The following is a 21,945-nucleotide window of genomic DNA, read 5'->3' as shown; positions in this document are numbered from 1 at the left end:
CTCAGGGAATTGAACATCAAATTTATTGCATAATATCGACCTATGTACACACACACACACATAGAAAACAAACATTTGCTATGGCTGTATATTTGTCTTTAATGCTGTATTATAAAGAGGCTGACAGGCTACCAATGTAGCAATCCGCACATTTAAAAAAACAAACCCATGCTTACAACCTTTTGTTAGAGAGGTGCCAAGCTCAATACTACATACCAAACATGGGACGTAAATAGTGTAGGTTCTATAAATATGTACATTTTCTCCAACAGATTTACACCGCTTCTTGGTTCACCATTTTAACTGATCATGGAGGGGAAAAAAGAAGGCTCACTAATCTTTTGAGAAACGGATGGTTAATTCATCTTCTTACCTATCCAGAAGTGTTAATGTACATTTCAAATGTGCTCAACAAAAGCTTCATAACAAAGATTGCCTTTAAGTCCCAGCATTTAATAGTAACACAAAGTGGCAAGTAGACAGTAGAAATGTTGCACTGAAAAACTAACCCTCCCAGACGCCAAACATATACAAGCCTGTGGATTTGATTTGATTGTGATTTCTTGGAGCTGCCATCTCACATTTGATCAGGATCATTTGCCTTAGATGAGAGAAACTAGGACCAGGTTAGGTCTACTGTAGACTTGTATATTGCGCTTCTATATGGGTAGAGGTTCAATTTGGGAAACCAATTTCTAAATTTTGTTCTTCCTCAGAACTAAAAAGAAGTGACCTAGCCCCCAAGAGAGCCCTCTGAAAAGGCTAAGCAGGGAGATACAAGCAAAAATGGAGACCAAAAGCAAAAACAGAGAATTCATAGTCTTGTGCAAACAAAATGAGTGTGTGCCATAAGAAGTGGGGGTTGGAGACAAGCATCACAATAGTGCCCCCACCCCAGTACCCAACTGTCCTGCAGAGAGGAGGGTAGTGGGCATGAGATGTAGCAATTCTATGCAAGCAAGAACCAGCTTGCATTTGGAGGGGAGGAGAAGAGAGGAGTGAAGCAGGGAGAGGTGGATAGTTTAAAAAGAAATCACCATTTCATCCATTGCCAGAAACACAAGGAGTGGCAAAGATCAAAATAATTAAGATGATTGAAAGAAAAAAATTGGGGATGAGGGAAGAAATTTTCAAGCAACTGCCAGTGACAAAAACAACTAACCAAAACAAGGATGAACTGATTTTGTTTGATGGGTGTGAGACTTCAGTGCACACGTTCTCCCTGCTAAAATCCCAGAAACAGTTGACAATGTCATGCTGGGGCTGTGTGTCCCTTCATTCTAATATTTTAAAAAAACATTCTGATCCATTACTGTACAAAAATAAAACCTGCTCCATTTGTTGTGTCTGTTTCTGTCTCTTGCCGATCAGGCCAAACTGAAACCCTCGTAGTGGTCGATGGCTTGCGTAAGCCGCACGCTCAGGGTCTCCTTGCTGCTGTACTTGGGCAGGTCGAGGAGGTTATAGCAGGTGTGAGCTACAGGCAGGTACTGCTCCCCACTTGATGTGGACTGGATGATGATACGTAAACTTGACATGCCATAGATAGGGATGCGGTCACTGCCGGTCAGGAACACTGAGAAACAGAAACAAAACACATAACTTTGAGAAGGAAGCTGCACACTAATGAAGGCACAAACACTAGAGGACAAATACTGTCGTCAACTAGGAACCCACTTGAAATTGTTGCACATTGACCTTGCTGTGACTCCCACCACATTCAGCCTGAGTGTCTGTGTCCTTGGATGACCTCCCTGGCTTAAGTCTTACCCTATATGATATCTCCAAGACTCCAATTGCTTGCAAATTCATCCTCAATGACCTCAGCAGACCCCAATTGCCTAGAAATGTTTCCACATTGACCTGTGAGCCCCACTACATTCAGCCTGAGTGTTTGTGTCCTTGGATGACTTCCTTAGTTTAATCCTCACACTGATTGAACTCTTCATGGATCCAATTGATTGTAAATGCATCCTCAGTGACCCCCAAATGCCTAGAAAATAACCACATTGACCTGTCTGTGAATCCCACAACATTGAGCTTGAGAGTCCGTTTACTCAAGATGACCTGCACTGTCTCATCATCACCCTGATTGAACTCTGAATAATCCCAATTGCTGGTAAATGTATCCTCAGTGACCCCAAGTGATCACAACTGCCTTTAAAGTTTCCACATTGACTTTTCTGTGACCCGCACTACACAGAGCTGCAGGGTCCGTGTCCTCAGAGGACCAGCATGGTCTCATCTTCACCCTGACTGAACTATGAATTAACCCAATTGCTTGAAAATTAATCCTCAGTGACCCCAATTGACCCCAATTGGCTTGAAACTTTCCACATTGACCTTTCTGTCACCCCCCACTACATTGAGCTTGAGAGACCATGTCCTCGGATGACCTGCAGGGTCTGATCCTCACCCTGATTGAACTCTGCATGATCCCAATTGCTTGTTTATGCATCCTCAGTGACCCCAAGTGACCACAACTGCCTTGAAACTTTCCACATTGACCTTTCTGTCACCCCCCACTACATTGAGCTGGAGAGTCCATGTCCTCAGATGACCTGAAGGGTCTCATCTGCATACTGATTGAACTCTGCATGACCACAGTTGCTTGTAAATGCATCCTCAGGGACCCCAAGTAGCCCCAACTGCCTTGAAAGTTTGACTATTGATCTGTCTGTGACCCCGTACTACATCGAGCTGCAGGGTCCGTGTCCTCAGATGACCGGCATGGTCTCATCCTCCCCCTGATTGAACTCTGAATGACCCCAATTGCTTGTAAATGCATCCTCAGTGACCTCAAGTAACCCCAACTACCTTTAAACTTTCCACATTGACCTGTCTGTGACCCCCACTTGATTGAGCTGCAGGGTCCGTGTCCTCAGATGACCTGCATAGTCTCATCTTCACCCTGACTGAACTCTGAATGACCCCAATTGCTTGTAAAAGAATCCTCAGTGACCCCAAGTGACCCTAATTGCCTTGAAAGTTTGCACATTGACCCGTCTGTGACCCCACCACTCCATTGAGCTTGAGAGTCCATGACCTCATATGACTTGCAGAGTCTCATCCTCACCCTGATTGAATTCTGCATGACCCCAACTGCTTGAAAAAGAATCCTCATTGACCCCAAGTGACCCCAACTGCCTTGTAAGTATCCACATTGACCTTTCTGTGACCCCCCTACTACATAGAGCTGCAGGGTACATGTCCTCACATAATCTGCATGGTCTCATCCACACCCTGACTGAACTCTGAATGACTCCAATTGTTTTTAAATGTATCCTCAGTGACCCCCAAGTGACCCCAACTGCTTTTATAGTTTCCACATTGACCTGTCTGTGTCCTCAGATGACCTGCAGGGTCTGATCTTCACCCTGACTGAACTCTGCATGACCCCAATTGCTTGTAAATGCATCCTCAGTGACCCCAACTGCCTTGAAAGTAACTACATTGACCAGTGACCCCCACTAGATTGAGCTGCAGGGTCCATATCCTCAGATGACCTGCATGGTCTCATCCTCACCCTGACTGAACTCTGCATGACCCCAATGGCTTGAAAATAAATCCTCAGGGACTCCAGGTGACCTCAACTGCCTTGAAAGTTTTCATATTGACCAGTTTATGACACCGCCCCCCCCCCTCACCCCCCCCCCCCACACACACACACTAGATGGAAATTGCAGGTCTAGTGTCCTCGATGACCTACAGGGTCTCATCCTCACCTGATTGAACTGTGCATAACCGCAGTTGCTTGTAAATGCATCTTCAGTGACCCCAAGTGCGTTTAAAGTTTCCACATTGAACTGCTGTGCCCCCCCCCATTACATTTAGCTGCAGGGTTCATGTCCTCAGATGACCTGCAGGGTCTCATCCTCACCTGATTGAACTCTGCATGACCCCAATTGCTTGTTTATGCCTCCTCAGTGACCCCACATGACCCCAACTGCCTTGAAACTTTCCACATTGACCTCTCTGTCACCCCGACTGCATTGAGCTTGAGAGTCCGTGTCCTTATGTGACATTCATGGTCTCATCTTCACCCTGATTGAACTCTGCATGACCCCAATTGCTTGTAAAAGCATCCTCAGTGACCCCAGGTGACCCCCAACTGCCTTGAAAGTTTCTACATTGACCTGTCTGTGACCCTCCATTACATTGAGCTTGAGAGTTCATGTCCTCAGATGACCTGCAGAGTCTCATCCTCACCATGATTGAACTCTGAATGACCCCAATGGCTTGAAAATTAATCCTCAGTGACCCCAGGTGACCCACAACTGCCTTGAAAGAAACCACATTGACCTGTCTGTGACCCCCCCCACTACACTGAACTTGAGAGTCCGTGTCCTCAGATGACCTGCAGGGTCTGCTCCTCACCCTGATTGAACTCTGCATGACCCGAATTGCTTATAAATACATCCTCAGTCACCCCAAGTAACCCCAACTGCCTTGAAAGGTTCTACATTGACCTGTCGGCGACCCTCTACTACATTGAGCTTGAGAATCCATGACCTCAGATGACTTGCAGAGTCTCATCTTCACCCTGACTGAACTCTGCATGACCCCAATTACTTGTAAAAGCATCCTCAGTGGCCCCAGGTGACCTCAACTGCCTTGTAAGTATCCACATTGACCTTTCTGTGACACCCTCACTACATAGAGCTGCAGGGTCCGTGTCCTCACATAATCTGCATGGTCTTATCCTCACCCTGACTGAACTCTGAATGACCCCAATTGCTTTTAAAGGTATCCTCAGTGACCCCAAGTGCCTTTACACTTTCCACATCGACCTGTCTGTGACCCCTCACTACATTGAACCTGAGAGTCCGTGTCCTCAGATGACCTGCAGGGTCTGATCCTCACCCTGATTGAACTCTGCATGACCCCAATTACTTGTAAAAGCATCCTCAGTGACCCCAGGTGACCTCAACTGCCTTGCAAGTAACCACATTGACCTCTCTGTGACCCCCTCTCTACATTGAGCGTCAGAGCCCGTGTCCTCAGATGACCTGCAGGGTCTCATCCTCACCTGATTGAACTCTGCATGACCCCAATTGCTTGTAAATGCATCCACAGTGACCCCCAAGTGACTTTAAAGTTTCCACATTGACTTGTCCGTGACCCCCCATTACATTGAGCTGCAGGGTTCATGTCCTCAGATGACCTGCATGGTCTCATCCTTACTTGAGTGACCTCTGCATGACCCCAATTGCTTGTTTATGCCTCCTCAGTGACCCCAAGTGACCCCCCAACTGACTTCAATCTTTCCATATTGACCTTTCTGTCACCCTCCCCCCCCCCCACTACATTGAGCTGGAGAGTCCGTGTCCTCAGATGACCTGCAGGGTCTCATTCTCACCCTGACTGAACTCTGCATGACCCCAATTGCTTGAACATTGAAGTTGGGTGTCTGTGTCCTCACATGACCTGCATGATCTCATCCTCCCCGATTGAACTTTGAATGACCCCAGTTGCTTGTAAATGCATCCTCTGTGACCCGAAGTAACCCCAATTGCCTTGAAAGTTTGAACATTGACCTGTCTGTGACCCCCACTACATTGAGCTGCAGGGTCCGTGTCCTCAGATGACTTGCAAAAGCTGATCCTCACCCTGCCTGAACTCTGAATGACCCCAACTGCTTGTAAATACATCCTCAGTGACCTCAAGTAACCCCAACTGCCTTTAAACTTTCCACATTGACCTGTCTGTGACCCCCACTAGATTGAGCTGCAGGGTCCGTGTCCTCAGATGACCTGCATAGTCTCATCTTCACCCTGACTGAACTCTGAATGACCCCAATTGCTTGTAAAAGAATCATCAGTGATCCCAGGTGACCTCAACTGCCTTGAAAGTTTGCACATTGACCTGTCTGTGACTTCCCCCACTCCATTGAGCTTGAGAGTCCATGACCTCAGATGACTTGCAGAGTCTCATTCTCACCCTGACTGAACTCTGCATGACCCCGACTGCTTGTAAAAGAATCCTCAGTGACCCCAAGTGACCCCAACTGCCTTGTAAGTATCCACAGTGACCTGTCTGTGACCCTCACTACATTGAACCTGAGCGTCTGTGTCCTCAGATGACCTGCAGGGTCTGATCCTCACCCTGATTGAACTCTGCATGACCCCAATTACTTGTAAAAGCATCCTCAGTGACCCCAGGTGAAGTGCACTTAAATTCATCCTGCATGACTCCAGCTGACCCCAATTGTCTTGATTGTTTCATACATTGACCTCTGTGACCCCAGACTATATTGAGCCCTAGGGTCTGTATCCTCACTGGTTTCATCTTCACCCTGATTGAACTCTTCATGACCCTAGTTGTTTGTAAATTCATCCTCAGTGACCCCAACTGCCTTAGAAGTATTCCAAATTGACCTCTCTGTGCCCCCCCCCCCCATATTCATCGCTAGAGTTTGTGTCTGCAGATGACCTCATTGGTTTCATCCTCATCGTGACTGAACTCCTTATGGCCACAATTGCTTGTAAATTCATCCTCAGCAACCCCAACTGCCTTGAAAGTTTTCCATATTGATCTGTCTGTGACCCCCACTACACTGAGCTGCAGGGTCCATGTCCTCAGATGACCTGCATGGTCTGCTCCCCACCCTCTTTGAACGCTGCATGACCCCAATTGGCGATGAATTTATATACAGTTGGGATCATGAAGGTGTGAATGAGTGTACGTCTGAAGACAGTGAAGTCACATGCGGCAAGGGAGTAATGCTAGATAAAGTGGGGGTTACGTAATCATCAAAGAAGAATAACTTGGAGGAAACAGAGGTCACTCGGGGCGTGCTGAGCAAGAATGGAGTCACACAGAACAACAGAGAGAGGGTGGAACGAATGGGGGTCATGGTGGGTCAATGAGGAAACATTTGGAGGCATTCTGGGTCATGGACTATATGACGCTGTATGAAAGAAAGGAGATTATGTTTACAGTAATATATTATCACTGATGCTTAATTGTGATAAATCTTGTATGTTGTGTTCAGTTATAACCTACAAAGTAGGATTATCTTGTTTAGCTGGATGTATCATCATTGCATATGAAGTTATGAAACTGTGCTATGTGCTTATATCTCAAACCTGTTGTTTCTGGGTAAGACAGATTTATACCTAGGCTAGCCAGCCTACTTGATGGCCTATTACAGTCAAATCAGCTCTTCCAGGGACCCCTTCTGAGGCCTCTTCAGGAGCATGCAGCCAACGAATGCCTCATGATTGATCAAAGACATGTGACCCAGGCCTCCAGGTTTGTGTCAATAACTTTCCATGCACCTGGACTAAGAGGTATACATTGCAGACTGCGACATCATTCTTTGTCTTCATTCCTGTTCCACATCCAATTTCTAACAAAGGGAAGCTTTGAATAAAGGACTGATGACCCCAACTCTTTTTGGGTGATCCAGAGAGACTTACTGCAAACTAGCATGTTTAACAGCACTGCTATTACCCTAACAAACTCAGAAATCAACTGTAACATATATGATTGATTTTAACTTTTTAATAACTCATTTTTTTTAAATTAACTTTTAGCTTTTCATTACCAGAGGATTGGCTACAAGTGTGGTCTTTGGGTAAGGCACGAGCTATATATTGACCTGGGGTGTGTGGCTGGTTCTTTGGAACTATAAAAAGTGATCATGTGCTGGTTTTGGTTTTAATAACCTTACATCACAAAAATCCAGTTGTCTGGGTGGTGATAGGGGCTGGATTGCCTCCAGAGGACTGTTTTGGCTCCTTTTTATCTAGTCTAAGTGATACAGAAGCTCACCTTTGTTACTGGCTTGGTGACCCCTAACAATGGAATAAACCATGTGTGTGTGTGAGAGAGAGAGAGAGAGAGAGAGACACCTGTTTCCTAGTCTGTCCTGAATTTGGCATTCTTAGCTGGGACCCAAACCAGGCTGCTCTTGAAGCAGGAGTGTCACAGAGGGAAAAGCTCTAGCTATTAGGGGTCATGCAGGCATCAATGAGGAAAATTTTGGAGGCAGTTGGGATTATGGAGGGGGCCACTGAGGGTGAGTCTGGAGGCTGTGAGGTCAGAGCATAAGGCAGATGGTACAGGGGGTCATGCTGGTGTCAAGTAGGAAATATCTGGAGTCGGGGTCAGATGGTCATAAAGAATAAATTTACAGGTAATTTGGGTGACAAGGGGGTCAGTGACCCCTGCATAAACTCCACTACCTTTAGTCTTTCTCTCCTTGACCCCATGTGACCTCACTGCTTTCATACCCACCCTCATTGACCCCTTCGTGACCATAACTACTGGTAAATTTGTCCTCCATGACCCATCACTTCCACATTTTTCCTATTTGATCCTGGTATGACCCCAGTACCTCTGAGCTTCCTCTCTATGACCCTGTGTGACCCCCATCTACCTCCAGCCTTCCTTGCTCTGACTTTACAGTCTCCAGACTCACCCTCAGTGACCCCTCCATGAGCCCAGCTGCCTCCAACTATTTCGTCATTGACCCCAGCATGACCTCTGCCACCTACAGCCTTACTCTCTGTGACCCCTCCTCCAGCTTCAGAGAGCTACTGACTCTGGGTGATATTGGACACGTTAAGGCCATGCTTCTTGAATTCTAGTCATGTGTCTCAGTGAGAAACTACAGACACCAAGCTGCTGCCCTAACTGCCTAACTGTTAAGGGACTGGAGAGCTCCCATACAGGCCGCATCCTGAGAGGCCTGTGTCCCCCTGGATAAGGCACCACTCCCCTGTCCTGTTTTTAACGTTTATCTTTTCAGTAGGTATTTCTCATTTTCCAGCAGTAGAAAGAGCCATGGTTGGGGCATGTCTGGACATGCTGTGTATGTGCTGTCACAGAGCGCATGCATAGCCCAGAGCAGTAGTTCTCAACTCTTTTTGGATCAGGAGTATAGATGGGTGTGTTAAGAGCATTTCTGAGTAGTATGTGTGGCAGTAGGGATAGACTCTAGCCCAAGAACCAGATTCATCCACCCAGCAGGGAGTGAGATTTTACTTACTTGCTGTAGCTGTACCTAGGACCATATATTTAGATCCTGTTGTCGTTTTCAATAACTTGTTAAAACCAACTGGCCTCTCTCAAACATGACTGGATGGCCCGGGGGGGAAGGCAGTTCATAACACTTGGTGCCCCCTGTGAGGACTTTAGCAGTTCTGTAAAACTACAACACTTGGGAGCAGGGATTGCAACCCTGCACTACAGGTGGGGAATGCTATGTTAGTCTCTTGAGGACAGAGAGTGGTGGGCTAGAGCCACTACCAAAAGAGAGTGGTAGAGGAAGAGGTATGCAGTTACGTCTCCTCCCACAGGGGACCTTAGTGGTCCAGAGACCCCTTCATGGTAGACTCTGAACAAGCCCCTTGGGCTTCACTCCAAGAAAAATGGGGAAAGTTGATGAATACTAAGCCTAAGGGGATTATCAGGAAAAAGGCCCTGAATCAAGGACACTGGAAGGCTGGCTCTGAAATCCATCAAAGGCTGAGACCTTGTCTACACTACCGCTTACTTTGGTACAATGTACATCACTTAGGGGGTGCGAATAATCCACCCCCTGGAGCAACATAAGTTACACCAACCTAAGTGATAGTGTGGACAGCACTATGTCAGCAGGACAGCTTCTCTCGCTGACATAGCTATCACCTCTCACAGAGCTGGAGTTATTATGCTGACAGGAAAGCTCCTTCCTGTTGGCACAGAGCACCTTTGCTAGACGGCATCAGTGCAGCTGTGCCAATGTACCACTCCCGGTGTAGACTAGCCCTCAGCCAGGTCCATGCAGCCTTGAAGGACTTCCGAGTGTAACTGGCAGGACAACTTGACCCAGAAATTTAGAATTTATAGAAACTCTTTATAAATGTAGGACTGGAAGGGACCTTGAGTGGTCTTCTAGTCCAGTCTTCTGAACTCATGGCAGAACTAAGTATTATCTAGACCGTCCCTGACAGGTGTTTGTCTAACCTGCTCTTAAAAATCTCCAATCACGGAGATTCCACAACCTCCCTAGGCAATTTATTCCAGTGCTTAACCACCCTGACAGTTAGGAAGTTTTTCTTAATGTCCAACCTAAACTTCCCTTGCTGCAGTTTAAGCCCATTGCTTTTTATCTTATTCTCAAAAGATTAGCAAGAACAATTCTTCTCCCTCCTCCTTGTAACAACCTTTTATATACCTGAAAACTGTTATCATGTCACCTCTCAGTCTTCTCTTCCCCAGATTAAACAACCCAGTTCTTTCAATCTTCCCTCATAGGTCATGTTTTCTAGACCTTTAATCATTTTTGTTGCTTGCCTCTGGACTTCCTCCAATTTGTCCACATCTTTCTTGAAATGTGGCACCCAGAACTGGACACAATACTTTAGTTGAGGCTGTATCAGCTCAGACTAGAGTGGAAGAATTACTTCTTGTGTCTTGCTTACTACGCTCCTGCTAATACATACACTCCCGCAACTTACTTTGACAAAAAAATAATTGATCACCTCAGTCAGATAGTAATAGATTGCCTTTTTGTGCATGGCAAACCTTTTCTGCCAGTTCAGTTGAATCTACCGTACCAACTGAAACCTGGTATGATGGAGGTTGGAGTACTTATGGAAGCATGTACTATGGTGAATGCTGGTTTAATTTTACATTTGTTAAAGATATAAATGGTAATTATTATTCTAAGTTAAATGTAAGTCCACAGAAATGTGTTGAATCGCTTCTTTTAAGGGCTTGCCCATTAGCAATCACAAAGTTAATACTACTTTTGCTCCTAAAATTACTCCTTTGTCAACTCCTAAATCATTAAAACAATTGCATGTTGAATCTGCAGGACCTATCCAAATGAAGGTTGACCAACCCACCAGAATGCTTCAAAATGCTCAAGTTAAGGTAGTGATGCTGATGCACACAATTGCTCTAACAGTTGTAACTCAAAGCGTAATCACAAACTTGATGCTGGGACTGTTATTTACTTTGGCATTTCAAATCAATATGGAAATGGCATTAACCAAACGGGAAAGGAAAAAGCAGTATGAGGATACTCGCTAAAATGTGAGTATGGCCTGACACTAGGTTGGTAAAATCCGACAGTGAGCCAAGAGAGATGGATTGCTATGGCACTGAAGAGCCCCATACAGGCTGCACCTGGAGATGCTCTTGAGTACCTAGGGTGAGGCACCTTCACCCCTTTCTTGTTTTTAATGTTTATCTTTTTAGTATGTATTCTCCGTTTTCTAGTAGCTGAGGGAGCCAAGGTTGAGGCAGGTCTGGAGATGCTGTGTATGTGCTGTCACAGAGTGCATGTGTAGCTTAGAGCAATGGCTCTCAACCTTTCCAGACCACAGTCCTCCTTTCAGGAGTCTGATTTGTCTTGCGGACCCCCAAGTTTCACCACACTTAATAACTACTTGCTTACAAAATCAGACATAAAAATACAAAGGTGTCACAGCACTGAAAAATTGCTGACTTTCTCATTTTTACCTCATAATTACACAATAAATCAGTTTTGTATATCAATATTGTACTTATATTTCAATGTATAGTATACATTGCAGTATAAACAAGTTGTTGTATGAAATTTTAGTTTGTACTGACTTCGCTAGTGCTTTTGCTGTAGCCTGTTGTAAAACTTGGCAAATATCTAAATTAGTTGATGTACTCCTGGGAAGACCTGTGCGTACCCCTGGTTGAGAACCACTGGCCTAGAGTATACATGGGTGTGTTAAAAGGGTCTCTGGGTGGTGTGGGGGGCATAGGGAAAGACTCTAGCCTGAGAAACAGACTCATCTGATTGCAGCTGGCATGCCTTGCCAGACCACCCAGCAGGGAGTGAGATTTTACCTAGGATCATATATTTAGATCCTGTTGTGGTTTTCAATAACTTGTTAAAACCAGCTGGTCTCTCTCAAATGTGGCTCAATTGCTCGGGAGAGGAAGGGCAGTTTGTAACACTACATATGAGTGTAGGTGCCTAACTTTAGGCACCCACGTTTGTAACTGTTGGCCTTTTCCTTTCTGTCCCCACTGCCAGTCCCCCTGTTTCACAAAGACTTACCCACACCCTTTCAGACCTGGCAGGGAATCGCCGAGGGCTGCAGTTATTATTGTAACCCAAGGCAAATATTGCCTCTGTCCTTTGGTAACAAAAATGAGAAAGGAGCAGGAAACACAGGGAGGGAAATGCCCTCTGCAACCAGCAAGATCCCCACAGGGACTGTGCATACATGTGTCACTTGCCCACTTCCATCTGGCTCCCCGGGGAAGCTGTCCCCTCTTCCAAGCTGAAACAATGACATCTCACAAGGGTTTGATCATTTGAAACTCACTCTCTGCCACCTGCGTTTTAGTTATTGCAAGAGGAGGAGGATTTACCCTTAAAACTTTGATATTCTTATTCTACAGGCCCTGTTCTCTGCTGATGGTGTCCCCAGCCTCCTGCCCAGTTGGCCCTGCAGTCAATGGCATGACGTCAGCAAGGAATCTGGCCCTGTGATGTTGGATTTGTTAAAAGGAATCAGTTAAAATAAATTGACAGCAAATATTTCCAGGCTTGTCCCCTCCCCGTGCCCTGGGCCAGCTGAGCAGTGGGCTGGTGGCTGTCTGCCAAGCAGAACTACCACAAAGAGACTGGACTGGAACATGGAAAAAACGCCATAAATATGCAGCTTGGCCTCTGTCATATGAAAATAAACAAGGGCAGTTATAAATAGCTGTTGTACTGACCTTAAACAATAGACTCCCAGACTCTAGCTCAAACCCAGATCTTTCATATGCAGCATCCCCTGATCATCCACTAAGCAAGCTACCATTGCAAGCAAAGAAACACTCGCTCATTTGAATGTTAGCCTCGCAAAAATGCTGGCAGCTGGACTGCCCCTCCGTGTGAACCTCAGCACAGCTCTGGACACAGATATGTGCAGCCTTCAGAGCAGACCAGAGCGCTGGTTCCGTGTGGATCTCTCGCTGACATGAAATCACTTTGAAGGGTGGCAGTACAGCTTTGTGGAGAATAAGGGGCACGGGAGGGAAGAGGAAGGAAGTGTACTGGCAAAGGAGGCAGCAAGCACTGGCAAGAATGCAGACCCCGACGTGGTGCCCACATGGCGTGTAAAGCATGAGCTGACAGTGCTCTATGGGGACCAGGGCCCAAGTGCTGCTGAATTCAGCAGTTTTACTTTACAGACTTCTGCATCTTCACATCTACAAAAGGGGAGAGGAAGAGTTTCACCCTCTGTAACAAACCCCTCTGCCTATGGACAAACCAAATCGTCTGAGAGCCACACTTTGCGCAGTTCCAACAACTAGTTAAAGGATTAACTGAGGGGTCCAGCAGCAGCTGGTGAGACATGGAATGCCATGCGCTATAGGATGGGCTTTTCATAAGCATGCAGGAGTGGGCCAAATCTGGCCCCACTGAAGTTAGCGGGAGCTTTACCATAGACTTCAATAGCAGCAAAGTTTGGCCAATGTTGAGTGCTTTGGAAAATCCCACTCTACTACCACATTTGCACAGGCACTACAAGAGGCCTACCCCGGAAGCCAAGGATCAACAAGAAAGGAAAGCTGAGATCATCAGAGAGGTCCCTGCAGAGAAGTTGAGGGGAGGAAGGGGATGCTGTATACTCACTGCTTGTTGTTTCTATTTCAGCTCCCTTCTGGCCCTCCCATTGCACCTGCAAAGCCCTTTGCTAAAAACAAACTCCATTTTCACAATGCTTGGAGGGCAAAGAGAGCCTTTTCACAGCTCACAATCCAGGTGTTTCATTTTCTTTCCCGTCATCTGGCCATGGAGCCAGCGACTCAGCATGCAACATTCCAAAGTTCCCCCCTGCCTGCAACAAGGCCTTTGCTCCAGCCTCAGAGAGGGAACATCTCTCTTCTCTACACAGCCCAGGGCACTCAGACAGCTTGCAGGAAGGGAGCAGGAGAACAGGGTAAGTGACTCAGGAAAGGAGTTTACAAGCAAGTCCTGGATGTTTAGTTAAAAGGGAGGGTGGCCACTGAACCAAGCATCAGGCTTGGAAACTCAGAGGAGCTTGGCTACACAATCTTTTTGTACCAGTTTAACTACACCATTTTAGAAGCATTAAATCAGTGCAACCCCTGTGTCACGGACCCAATTATACTGGTATGAAAGGGCTTACATCAGTACAATTGCTTCCACACTGGGCTTTGCACCAATGGTGTCTAAACTGATATAGATACAGAACAAGAAGAGTGAGGAGAACAGCCCCTACTAGTACTCATTGGGAGAGGTTTGGTTAGGATGGTAGCCAGGAGATGAGGACAGGCCAGAGGAAGAGGCTTACTCACGTACACCACTGGTGCAGTGGGTAGAAGAGGAGCTGTGGCACGTCTGGAGGTGCGGCATGCAGAGCCGCCCAGAGGATTCAGGGGACCTGGGGTCTTCAAGATCTGGCACTTCGGCAGCAGGTCCCGGGGTGGAAGGACTCCCTGCAGGGGTCTTTGGAGCACTTCGGCGGCGGGTTCCAGGGCAGAAGGACCCCCCGCCACGGGTCTTCGGGGCACTTCGGTGGTGGGTCCCGGAGCGGAAGGACCCCTTGCCACTGAATTGCCGCCAAAGACCCGGAGCGGAAGAAGCTCCGGGGGCTGAGCCCCCGCGAGAGTTTTCTGGGACCCCCGGAGCGAGTGAAGGACCCTGCTCCAGGGGCCCCGAAAAACTCTCGTGGGGGCCCCTGCAGGGCCCGGGGCAAAATTTCCCCACTTGGCCCCCATTCTGGATAGCCCTGGTGGCATGCTGGGAAGGCAGGTTATTCAGCCAGAAGAATCCATGCAAAGACGGGAGGTGGAGGGAAGATGGTGAAAGAAACAACAGGCAGCCTCCACATGAGGAAATCAGGGCCTTCTATAGCCACAGAAGAGGGGAAGCTTCCAAGCTACATCTTACCAAATATTTACCAATCGCTCTGCCATGCTGATTTACAAAATCATCTACACATTGATCCACCAAAGGAGACATGCCGCAGTGTTTCCCCTTAAAGATGACACTTGTCTAAAAAACAAAAATATCCTTCTCCTGGCCATACTACCAACAGCTTAGAAACCAAAAACATGGGAGGTGCTGATTAGAATGGTACCAACTATTAGTAGTATTATACTTGAAGGAAACTGAAGTTTGTCTCTTTTCTGTGCTCTCCATTGCCCCTAAGGGGTCAGCAGCAGCAGGGACCAAAGCTGGGACTTCTGGATCTAAAACCAAGAGCCTCTACTACCTGAGCTAAAAAAGACACAGGTCTGTTAGTTTAGACTGTTGCAGAATCAAATCTCTCTGTGGCCCAGACACTAGAGGGAGACAGAGTTATACTGGCTAAGCACGGAGTATGCTATGGAGTGTAGTTTTCAATGACTCCTTAAAGAGATAGTTGTGGCGAGTCTTGCACCTTAAGGAGCAGATTCTGGACAGTAACTTGTCATACAATGTCAAGAGGAGCGATGGTGGACAGGACCCGGCAGCCGAGACAGGCTGGTCAGTCTCATGGTAGGGTTCCTGTTGTTATATGCATGGTTTCATTCAGCTGAGTGTCTGCTAGTTCTGTGTGAACAGAAATCAGCCACACCAGGAACAATACTCTGCCACAGAATAGCACAAAATGAGCCCAGAGTGTCTTAGAGTCTGTGACCTGGCTCCCCAGGCAGAACGAAGTTTTCTGGTTTTTAGTTCCAGCGAGGTCTTGGGAAGGTGTTCCCTGAAAGTCAAGGTGTGATACAGAAGGACAGACGTTGAGTCCTGGTCCAGCCTATGTCCATTCAGAAAGATACTGAACTGTTTATTGGCCTTGGTGTGGCCTATCTGGAAGCAGCTGGAAACTGTGTTTTTTGGTACAAGCTTTAAGTCTTCATCTTTTAGAACAACAGGCCATCATCTGAAGGTATTCAGAACTTCTCCTAGGTCACTGAAATCCTGGTCTTGCAGTGCCAAACAGCTATCATCTGCATCAATAAAATGCTTGCCAGTGGCACTGGGAACAAGGCCGGCTTCAGGGTTTTTGCCGCCCCAAGCAGCAGGGGGAAAAAACAAAGCCGCAATCGTGATTGGCGGCACTTCGGCGGCAGCTTCACTGCACTGCTTCACTCTTTGGCAGCAGGTCCTTCCCTCCGAGAAGGACTGAGGGACCCGCCGCCAAATTGCCGCCGAAGAGCCGGACGTGCCCCCCCCTCTTCATTGGCTGCCCCAGGCACCTGCTTGCTGCGCTGGTGCCTGGAGCCAGCCCTGATTGAGAAGGTCACTTAGGAAGAGGTTGAAAAGTGTTACTGCTAGAACTGAGTCCTGAGATAGACCATTATTTTGGGACCCCCAGGAGCTGGTCTTTTGTCCAAGTAGACCTTGGAACAGGTAGTCTCTCTGCAACAGTTCCACAGCTGTGACAACTCACTTTGGTAGACCAATGACAGTCTGTACAGTAGACCTGTATACAAAATTGTGCCAGTATTTGATGACAATTATGCAGTTTTATCTGAAACCTGCTTAAATCTACACTTTGGATACCGTCAGTGGTGGAGACAATTCTTTGAAGGATAAGCCTTTCAAGTAATTTGTACATACAGCTTAGCAAAGAGATGGGCTGGTAACATATTTCAGTCAGTAGCGAGGTTTTGACAGGGCTATTACTTTTGCTCTGCCCCAAATCTTCAGTATTTTATTCTCCTGGATGGCTCTAGACAGAAAGATAGCTAGCCATTTTGTGCTAGCTATTACCAGGTTCTTCAGGAATTTGTGGGAGAGGTTACCAAGCCCACAGACATTACCTGTTTTCAATTTAAATTTAATCTGTGGTGAAAGGCTGGAGGTCTTCTTTGTTTTTTGGTATGCTCTGTTTGTATTGTCATTATTTCTTCTTCACCCTTCCATCAAACGTTTTGTCCTTATCCGCATTTGTAACATTTATCAGGTCGGCAGAAATACTCTTTGCAGAGACTGAGTAACAGTGCTGTGCTGAAGGCTTCTCAGCAGCACCACACTTTTCTGATGGGGGCCCAGGATTTGCAGCTGGATCTCAGTATGTTTCGTTCCTCAATAGTCTGCTCCCATCTTGCTCTTCCAGAAGCGTTCAAGTTGTCCAAGAGATGTGCGGCAATGCCTGGGCACCACACTCTCCATACGGCTTGAGAAGGAGTTCTACACACTCCTCAGGTAGGAGGGAATGGTATGTCTCACAGCAACCTTTTGGAATTGACTCCATGGCAGCTTCACATATGGCTTTTACGAACCACATGTAAGTGTCTTCAGTGGAGATGTTGTGTGGGATACAAGTGATGTAGCAGCCAATGAACTGAGTAAAGCTGGGCCAGTTTGCATTCTAATAATTCCAGTGAGGGCTTTTATTGGTGCTCCCAATAGATATGATTACTCCAACTTTGATAAGGATCAAACAATGCTGACCGTGTGGAAAGTTTTTCAATACACTGCTAACAGCTTGAAATGAATGATTGCCTATACTGATGGTCCAGGTGAGGCCAGGGAAGTAGTCTTATTTCCATCTGGCAGAATGAAAAGTACCCTGTTGTTCTTGATCATGGATAAGGTGAAGGTCATGGAGTGAAACTCAGTCAAAAAAGTCAACTCCATTTTGATCAGACTATCCATATCCCAGCGGCTAGTAAAGTCTCCAACACAGACAGTAGGGTGTGGGACCATAAGAGCCTGGAGTAAGCCGGGTGACTTGTACACATTTGCCACTCTGAAATGACCAACTCTCTCAGTATCACAGAGGTCTGAAATAGATGGGAGTGGTTCTGTCCCAGCAAGATTGGCTCTAACATAGGCAGCACAGAATATTTACTGTGCCGAAAGTCACTCAGAAGGTCATAACCTTTGATGTTAAGGCAGCTGGCAAAAAGAGAGATGATGTGTCTCCTAGAGGCAGATTACAACTGTGGAACGTTTAGCTGAAGGATTTTCAGGAATAGGCCAACATCCAAAGACCCTTGATCATGGTTAAGGTCACTGAGTTCACTTGGAAGTCCATGCTGACCAGGACTGAAAGCTTTGGAAAGCTATTTGCAGCTTTGGCTTCCCCTGCCAAAGCAGGGTACTTCTGCGGTATACAGCGGGAACATAGTGGCATTACACTTCCCACTACAGAGAAATTACTACTTTTTCTATTTTTCATGCCTTCCTTGGGAATGTGTCAAGGGAGGTGTGAGCTGTGCGCCTTTTTTCTTTTTCTTTTTAAGAGCTCCAGCTGTCAGCCCTGGGGCTTGTGTAGAAGGGCCATGCACACCCAGGAGGTGGGGGGGGGGGGCGGACGGGATAAAGGGGACAGCACGCTCAGAGCTCCACTGCCTGGGCTTGGGCTCTCCTTTTTCCCCATCCCCCTCAATCCCTCACTGGGAGCCCAGGCTTGGGCTCTCCTTTCCCCTCCTCTGCCCAATCCTCACCAGGAGGCGGCAGCGTGGCTCCAGCAGGCAGCTCCAGGGTGGCAACAGCACAAAAGTAAGGGTGGCAATGGTGTGCAAAATTGGCTGTGAAAAGTGATATTGACAAATACCACTTTTCAAATTGCCACACTCACTTCTGTGCTGCTGCTGGCACGGTGCTGCCTTCAGAGCAGGGTGGCGATGTATGTACGGGGGAAGGTGGGAGCGTAAGCGACTTAAGACACAAGGAAGAGGGTGCATAGCCAAATAAGTTTGAGAACCACTGGACTACAGGGATTTTTAGTGTCAAGCTTAACATGGGAGAGAAAAGGAACAGGAGGAGAAAGGCAAAAGCTATTCTGGCTAGTTCTTATTTAAGACACCAACCTTTTCACTTTGATTGTACAGCAAGAGTCAGTGCAGCTACTCAAGATATCACCAATATAGCTGAGGTTCAAATGTGGTTCTAAAATTTCAAGACATGGCTAATGCCACTGCAAGATACTTACATAGAAATTTCTTCTTCTTTTCAATGGGAAATTCATGAAAGGTTTCCCAGAACATTCTCACTGTTGGGTGTGTAGTGGAGTAGTCCCCCTTGTAGATGGCACACTGTTAAAAGAGACACAAACTTTTTTCTTTTGAGAGAAAGTGATAGTCCACAACTAACCTCCGCTTCCTTAGAATCCTAAGCAGGAGGTATTTAATTAATAAAATCCACAGTTTAGAAATCCAAAAATAACTGCTGATATACATATAATACCATGCGTGGTAATTTACTGTCTACAGCAGGGGTTTTCAAACCTTTTTTCTGGTGACCCAGTTGAAGAAAATTGCTGATACCCGCAACCCAACAGAGCTGGGGATGAGGGGTTTGGGAGGGACTCAAGGCTGGGGCAGAGGGTTGAGGTGCAGGAGGGGATCAGGGCTCTGGGTTGGGGGTGCAGGCTCTGGGGTAGGGCTAGGGATGAGGGGCTTGGGGTGCAGGAGGGGCCTCCAGGTTTGGGGGGGTCAGGGCTGGGTCAGGGGATTGGGGTGAGGGAGGGGGTCAGGGCTCTGGGCTGGGGGTGCAGGCTCTGTGGTGGGACCAGGGATGAGGGAGTTGGGGTGCAGCAAGGGGCTCTGCGTTGGGGGGGGCTCAGGGCAGGGGCAGGGGATTGGGACATGGGGTTGTGGCATGGGCTTACCTCAGGCAGCTTCCAGTGAGCGGCGCAGCAGGGAGGCTAAGGCAGGCTCCCTGCCTGTTCTGGCACTGTGAACCGTGCTGTGCCCCGGAAGCAGCCAGCAGCACATCCAGCTCCTAGGTGGAGGTGCGCAAGCGGCAACACATGGCTTTCACCCACAAGGACCGCTCCCCCCAGCTCCCATTGGCCGGTTCCCTGGAACTGGCCAATGGGAATGCAGAGCCAGTGCTCAGTGACGGGGCAGTGCGTGGAGCCCCGTGGCCCCCCCCGTCTAGGAGCCGGACCTGCTGCTGGCCGCTTTCAGGGCACAGCGTGGTGTTGTATCAGATAGAGACTAGCCTGCCTTAGCCAAGCAGCACCGCCAATGGGACTTTTAACGGCTGGTCAGCGATGCTGACCAGAGCTGTCGCAACCCAGTGCCTTACCTTCCGCGACCCAGTACTGGGTCGTGACCCGCAGCTTGAGAAACATTGTTCTACAGCATATGCCCAGTACTACTTATAAGGTGTGGAAAGGGGAAAACTAGCTTACATGCTTGTATTTAGAGGGTACAATTCACTCTCATGAAGAGGAGCAGCATAAGCCCTGTGTACTACGTAAGTTCCACTTCAGCTCTTGGCCTTCTCCTGCCCTCTCTGCCACAGGGTGAATTTCCCCCTGAGAGAGGGACCACCTATGCTGTGTTCATATCCTCCACTGAATCCAGACTTCACCCCTAAACAAAGATAGTGCAAATCCTTCTCTTCCTGCCTGCCTTTGTTAGTGGCAGGAAAACTTACTGGCGATAATGACTTTCAGGGACTCAGTAGAAGGTGCTCCAGCGAGGAGAGAAGAGGAAGTTCCCATAAGAGGTCGAGGCTCTATTCTATCCCAACCCTTAGCAGTGGGCATCCAGTGTCCAGATCATAGACATACTTAATTCTACCCACATGATAAACTATCTGCTAGGTACTAATGCGGCCCCTATTACCATCATATCTGAGCATCTCACAATCTTCAACGGGTTTCTCCTCCCAACATTGACTTTTAGGCCAGGCAGCGCTATTACCCTCTGTTTACAGATGTGGAACTAAGACAGTGAGAGACAAGCCCAAGGTCGCACACAAAGTCTGTGTCAGATTGAGGAACCAGTCTCCTGAGTCCCAGCCTAGCGCCCTAACCACTGGACCATCCTTACTGGTTTCTGTGCCCACCAAGACAAACAGAAAAGATGCCCCACGGCAGCTTACCTCTTCCAGTTCCTCCCAGTTGTAGTTGCTGTTCCCTACTATCATGGCCCTCAGCTCTGAGGGCTGGAAGAGCTCCAGGACCTTCCCACCACACACCTTCAGGAAGCCGGTGGAGAAAGAGACATACCACTCATGGACTGAGAGATTGAAGATGTAATTCAAGTAGGCCTCAACAAATTCCTGCCTGGTGTATTGAGAGAAGGGGAGGAGAGAAAGAAAAGATTGTTATTCACATTGTTGGGTTTTATTAAAACTGTCAGGAAGTGACAGTTCACGCGGTGGGCTGGAAGCTATAGGGACACACACGCTCAGCCAGGTTTAAAAAGGGGACTCCTGTGTATTATGAACAAAATGGACATGCTGCTCAGGAGGCTGGAGTGAAATGCTTCCAGTCCGCCCCATGTCTCAAGGCCTACCCGGTAACAGGACACATGAGCGTAAAGAGTCAAAGAGCAAGTGGCACCAGGGGCCTGTTTGACCCAATGGCAGTGGAGAGCTCTTCAGATACCACATGCTGCGCATTATGAATACAGACCCACTCAAGGGCAGAGCATCCAGATGCCCAGAGCATCGAGGGCTAGGAGTCAGCTGAGCTTTTGTGAGCTGCTGAGGTGTGGAGTCCTTTTCCTGGCTGTACACATTACAGCTGATATTCCACTAAAGCAGAAGTCAGCATTAGGCCTCCATAGGACACACCAGCCCCTAGCAGAGCTCTCCCAGCCCTATGTTTAAGACGTGCATGAAATAACTTACTGCTCCTTTCAGCCATCCATTAAAGTGACTAGGGAACAGGGTTGAGAGGGGGCGATCACTCAGCACAGCATTTCCTGCTTTCTCTGCACTGACCTGCTGCTTCCTGAGGCCCTGAGTTGATGCTCTCCTCAGGACTCTGAGTGAGACCAAAGAGACAGAGACCAGGGCCAAGATTTTCAAGAAGAAGAGCCTAAGGAGTCTATATTCAGGCACCTGCTGGACAGAGCTCACTGGCAACTGCAGGGTGCTCAGCACTTCAGAAGAGCCTAAACTGGAGGGACAATTTAGGAAGTCTTGGTCTAAACCTACAATAACTTCCCTCTCTTTCCCATTAACACAGGTGCTGTGTGTGCTGAGGGCTGTGAAGGAAAAAGATACAAGGACATTCTAGAGCCAGATACCTCCCAGTAACAGCTAACCTGAGT

General features: G+C 47.5%; 1 protein-coding gene across 1 annotated transcript in view; it reads right to left on the bottom strand.

Moving 5' to 3' along the window:
• Positions 1-21,945, bottom strand: part of HERC3 (HECT and RLD domain containing E3 ubiquitin protein ligase 3) — a 112,024-nt gene continuing 90,079 nt past the window's right edge. The window contains exons 23-25 of the mRNA XM_032767485.2: positions 20,768-20,951; positions 18,864-18,966; positions 1-1,576 (exon numbers count right to left, since the gene is read on the bottom strand). Of these exons, the coding sequence (XP_032623376.1) occupies positions 1,368-1,576; positions 18,864-18,966; positions 20,768-20,951 (496 nt within the window). The 3' untranslated portion in view covers positions 1-1,367. The remainder of the gene's footprint in view (positions 1,577-18,863; positions 18,967-20,767; positions 20,952-21,945) is intronic.

The sequence above is a fragment of the Chelonoidis abingdonii genome, chromosome 5, assembly GCF_003597395.2.
Source record: "Chelonoidis abingdonii isolate Lonesome George chromosome 5, CheloAbing_2.0, whole genome shotgun sequence".
Lineage (NCBI taxonomy): Eukaryota > Metazoa > Chordata > Testudines > Testudinidae > Chelonoidis > Chelonoidis abingdonii.
The sequence above is the reverse complement of the archived record's forward strand: the minus strand, read 5'-3'. Positions and strand labels throughout refer to the sequence as shown.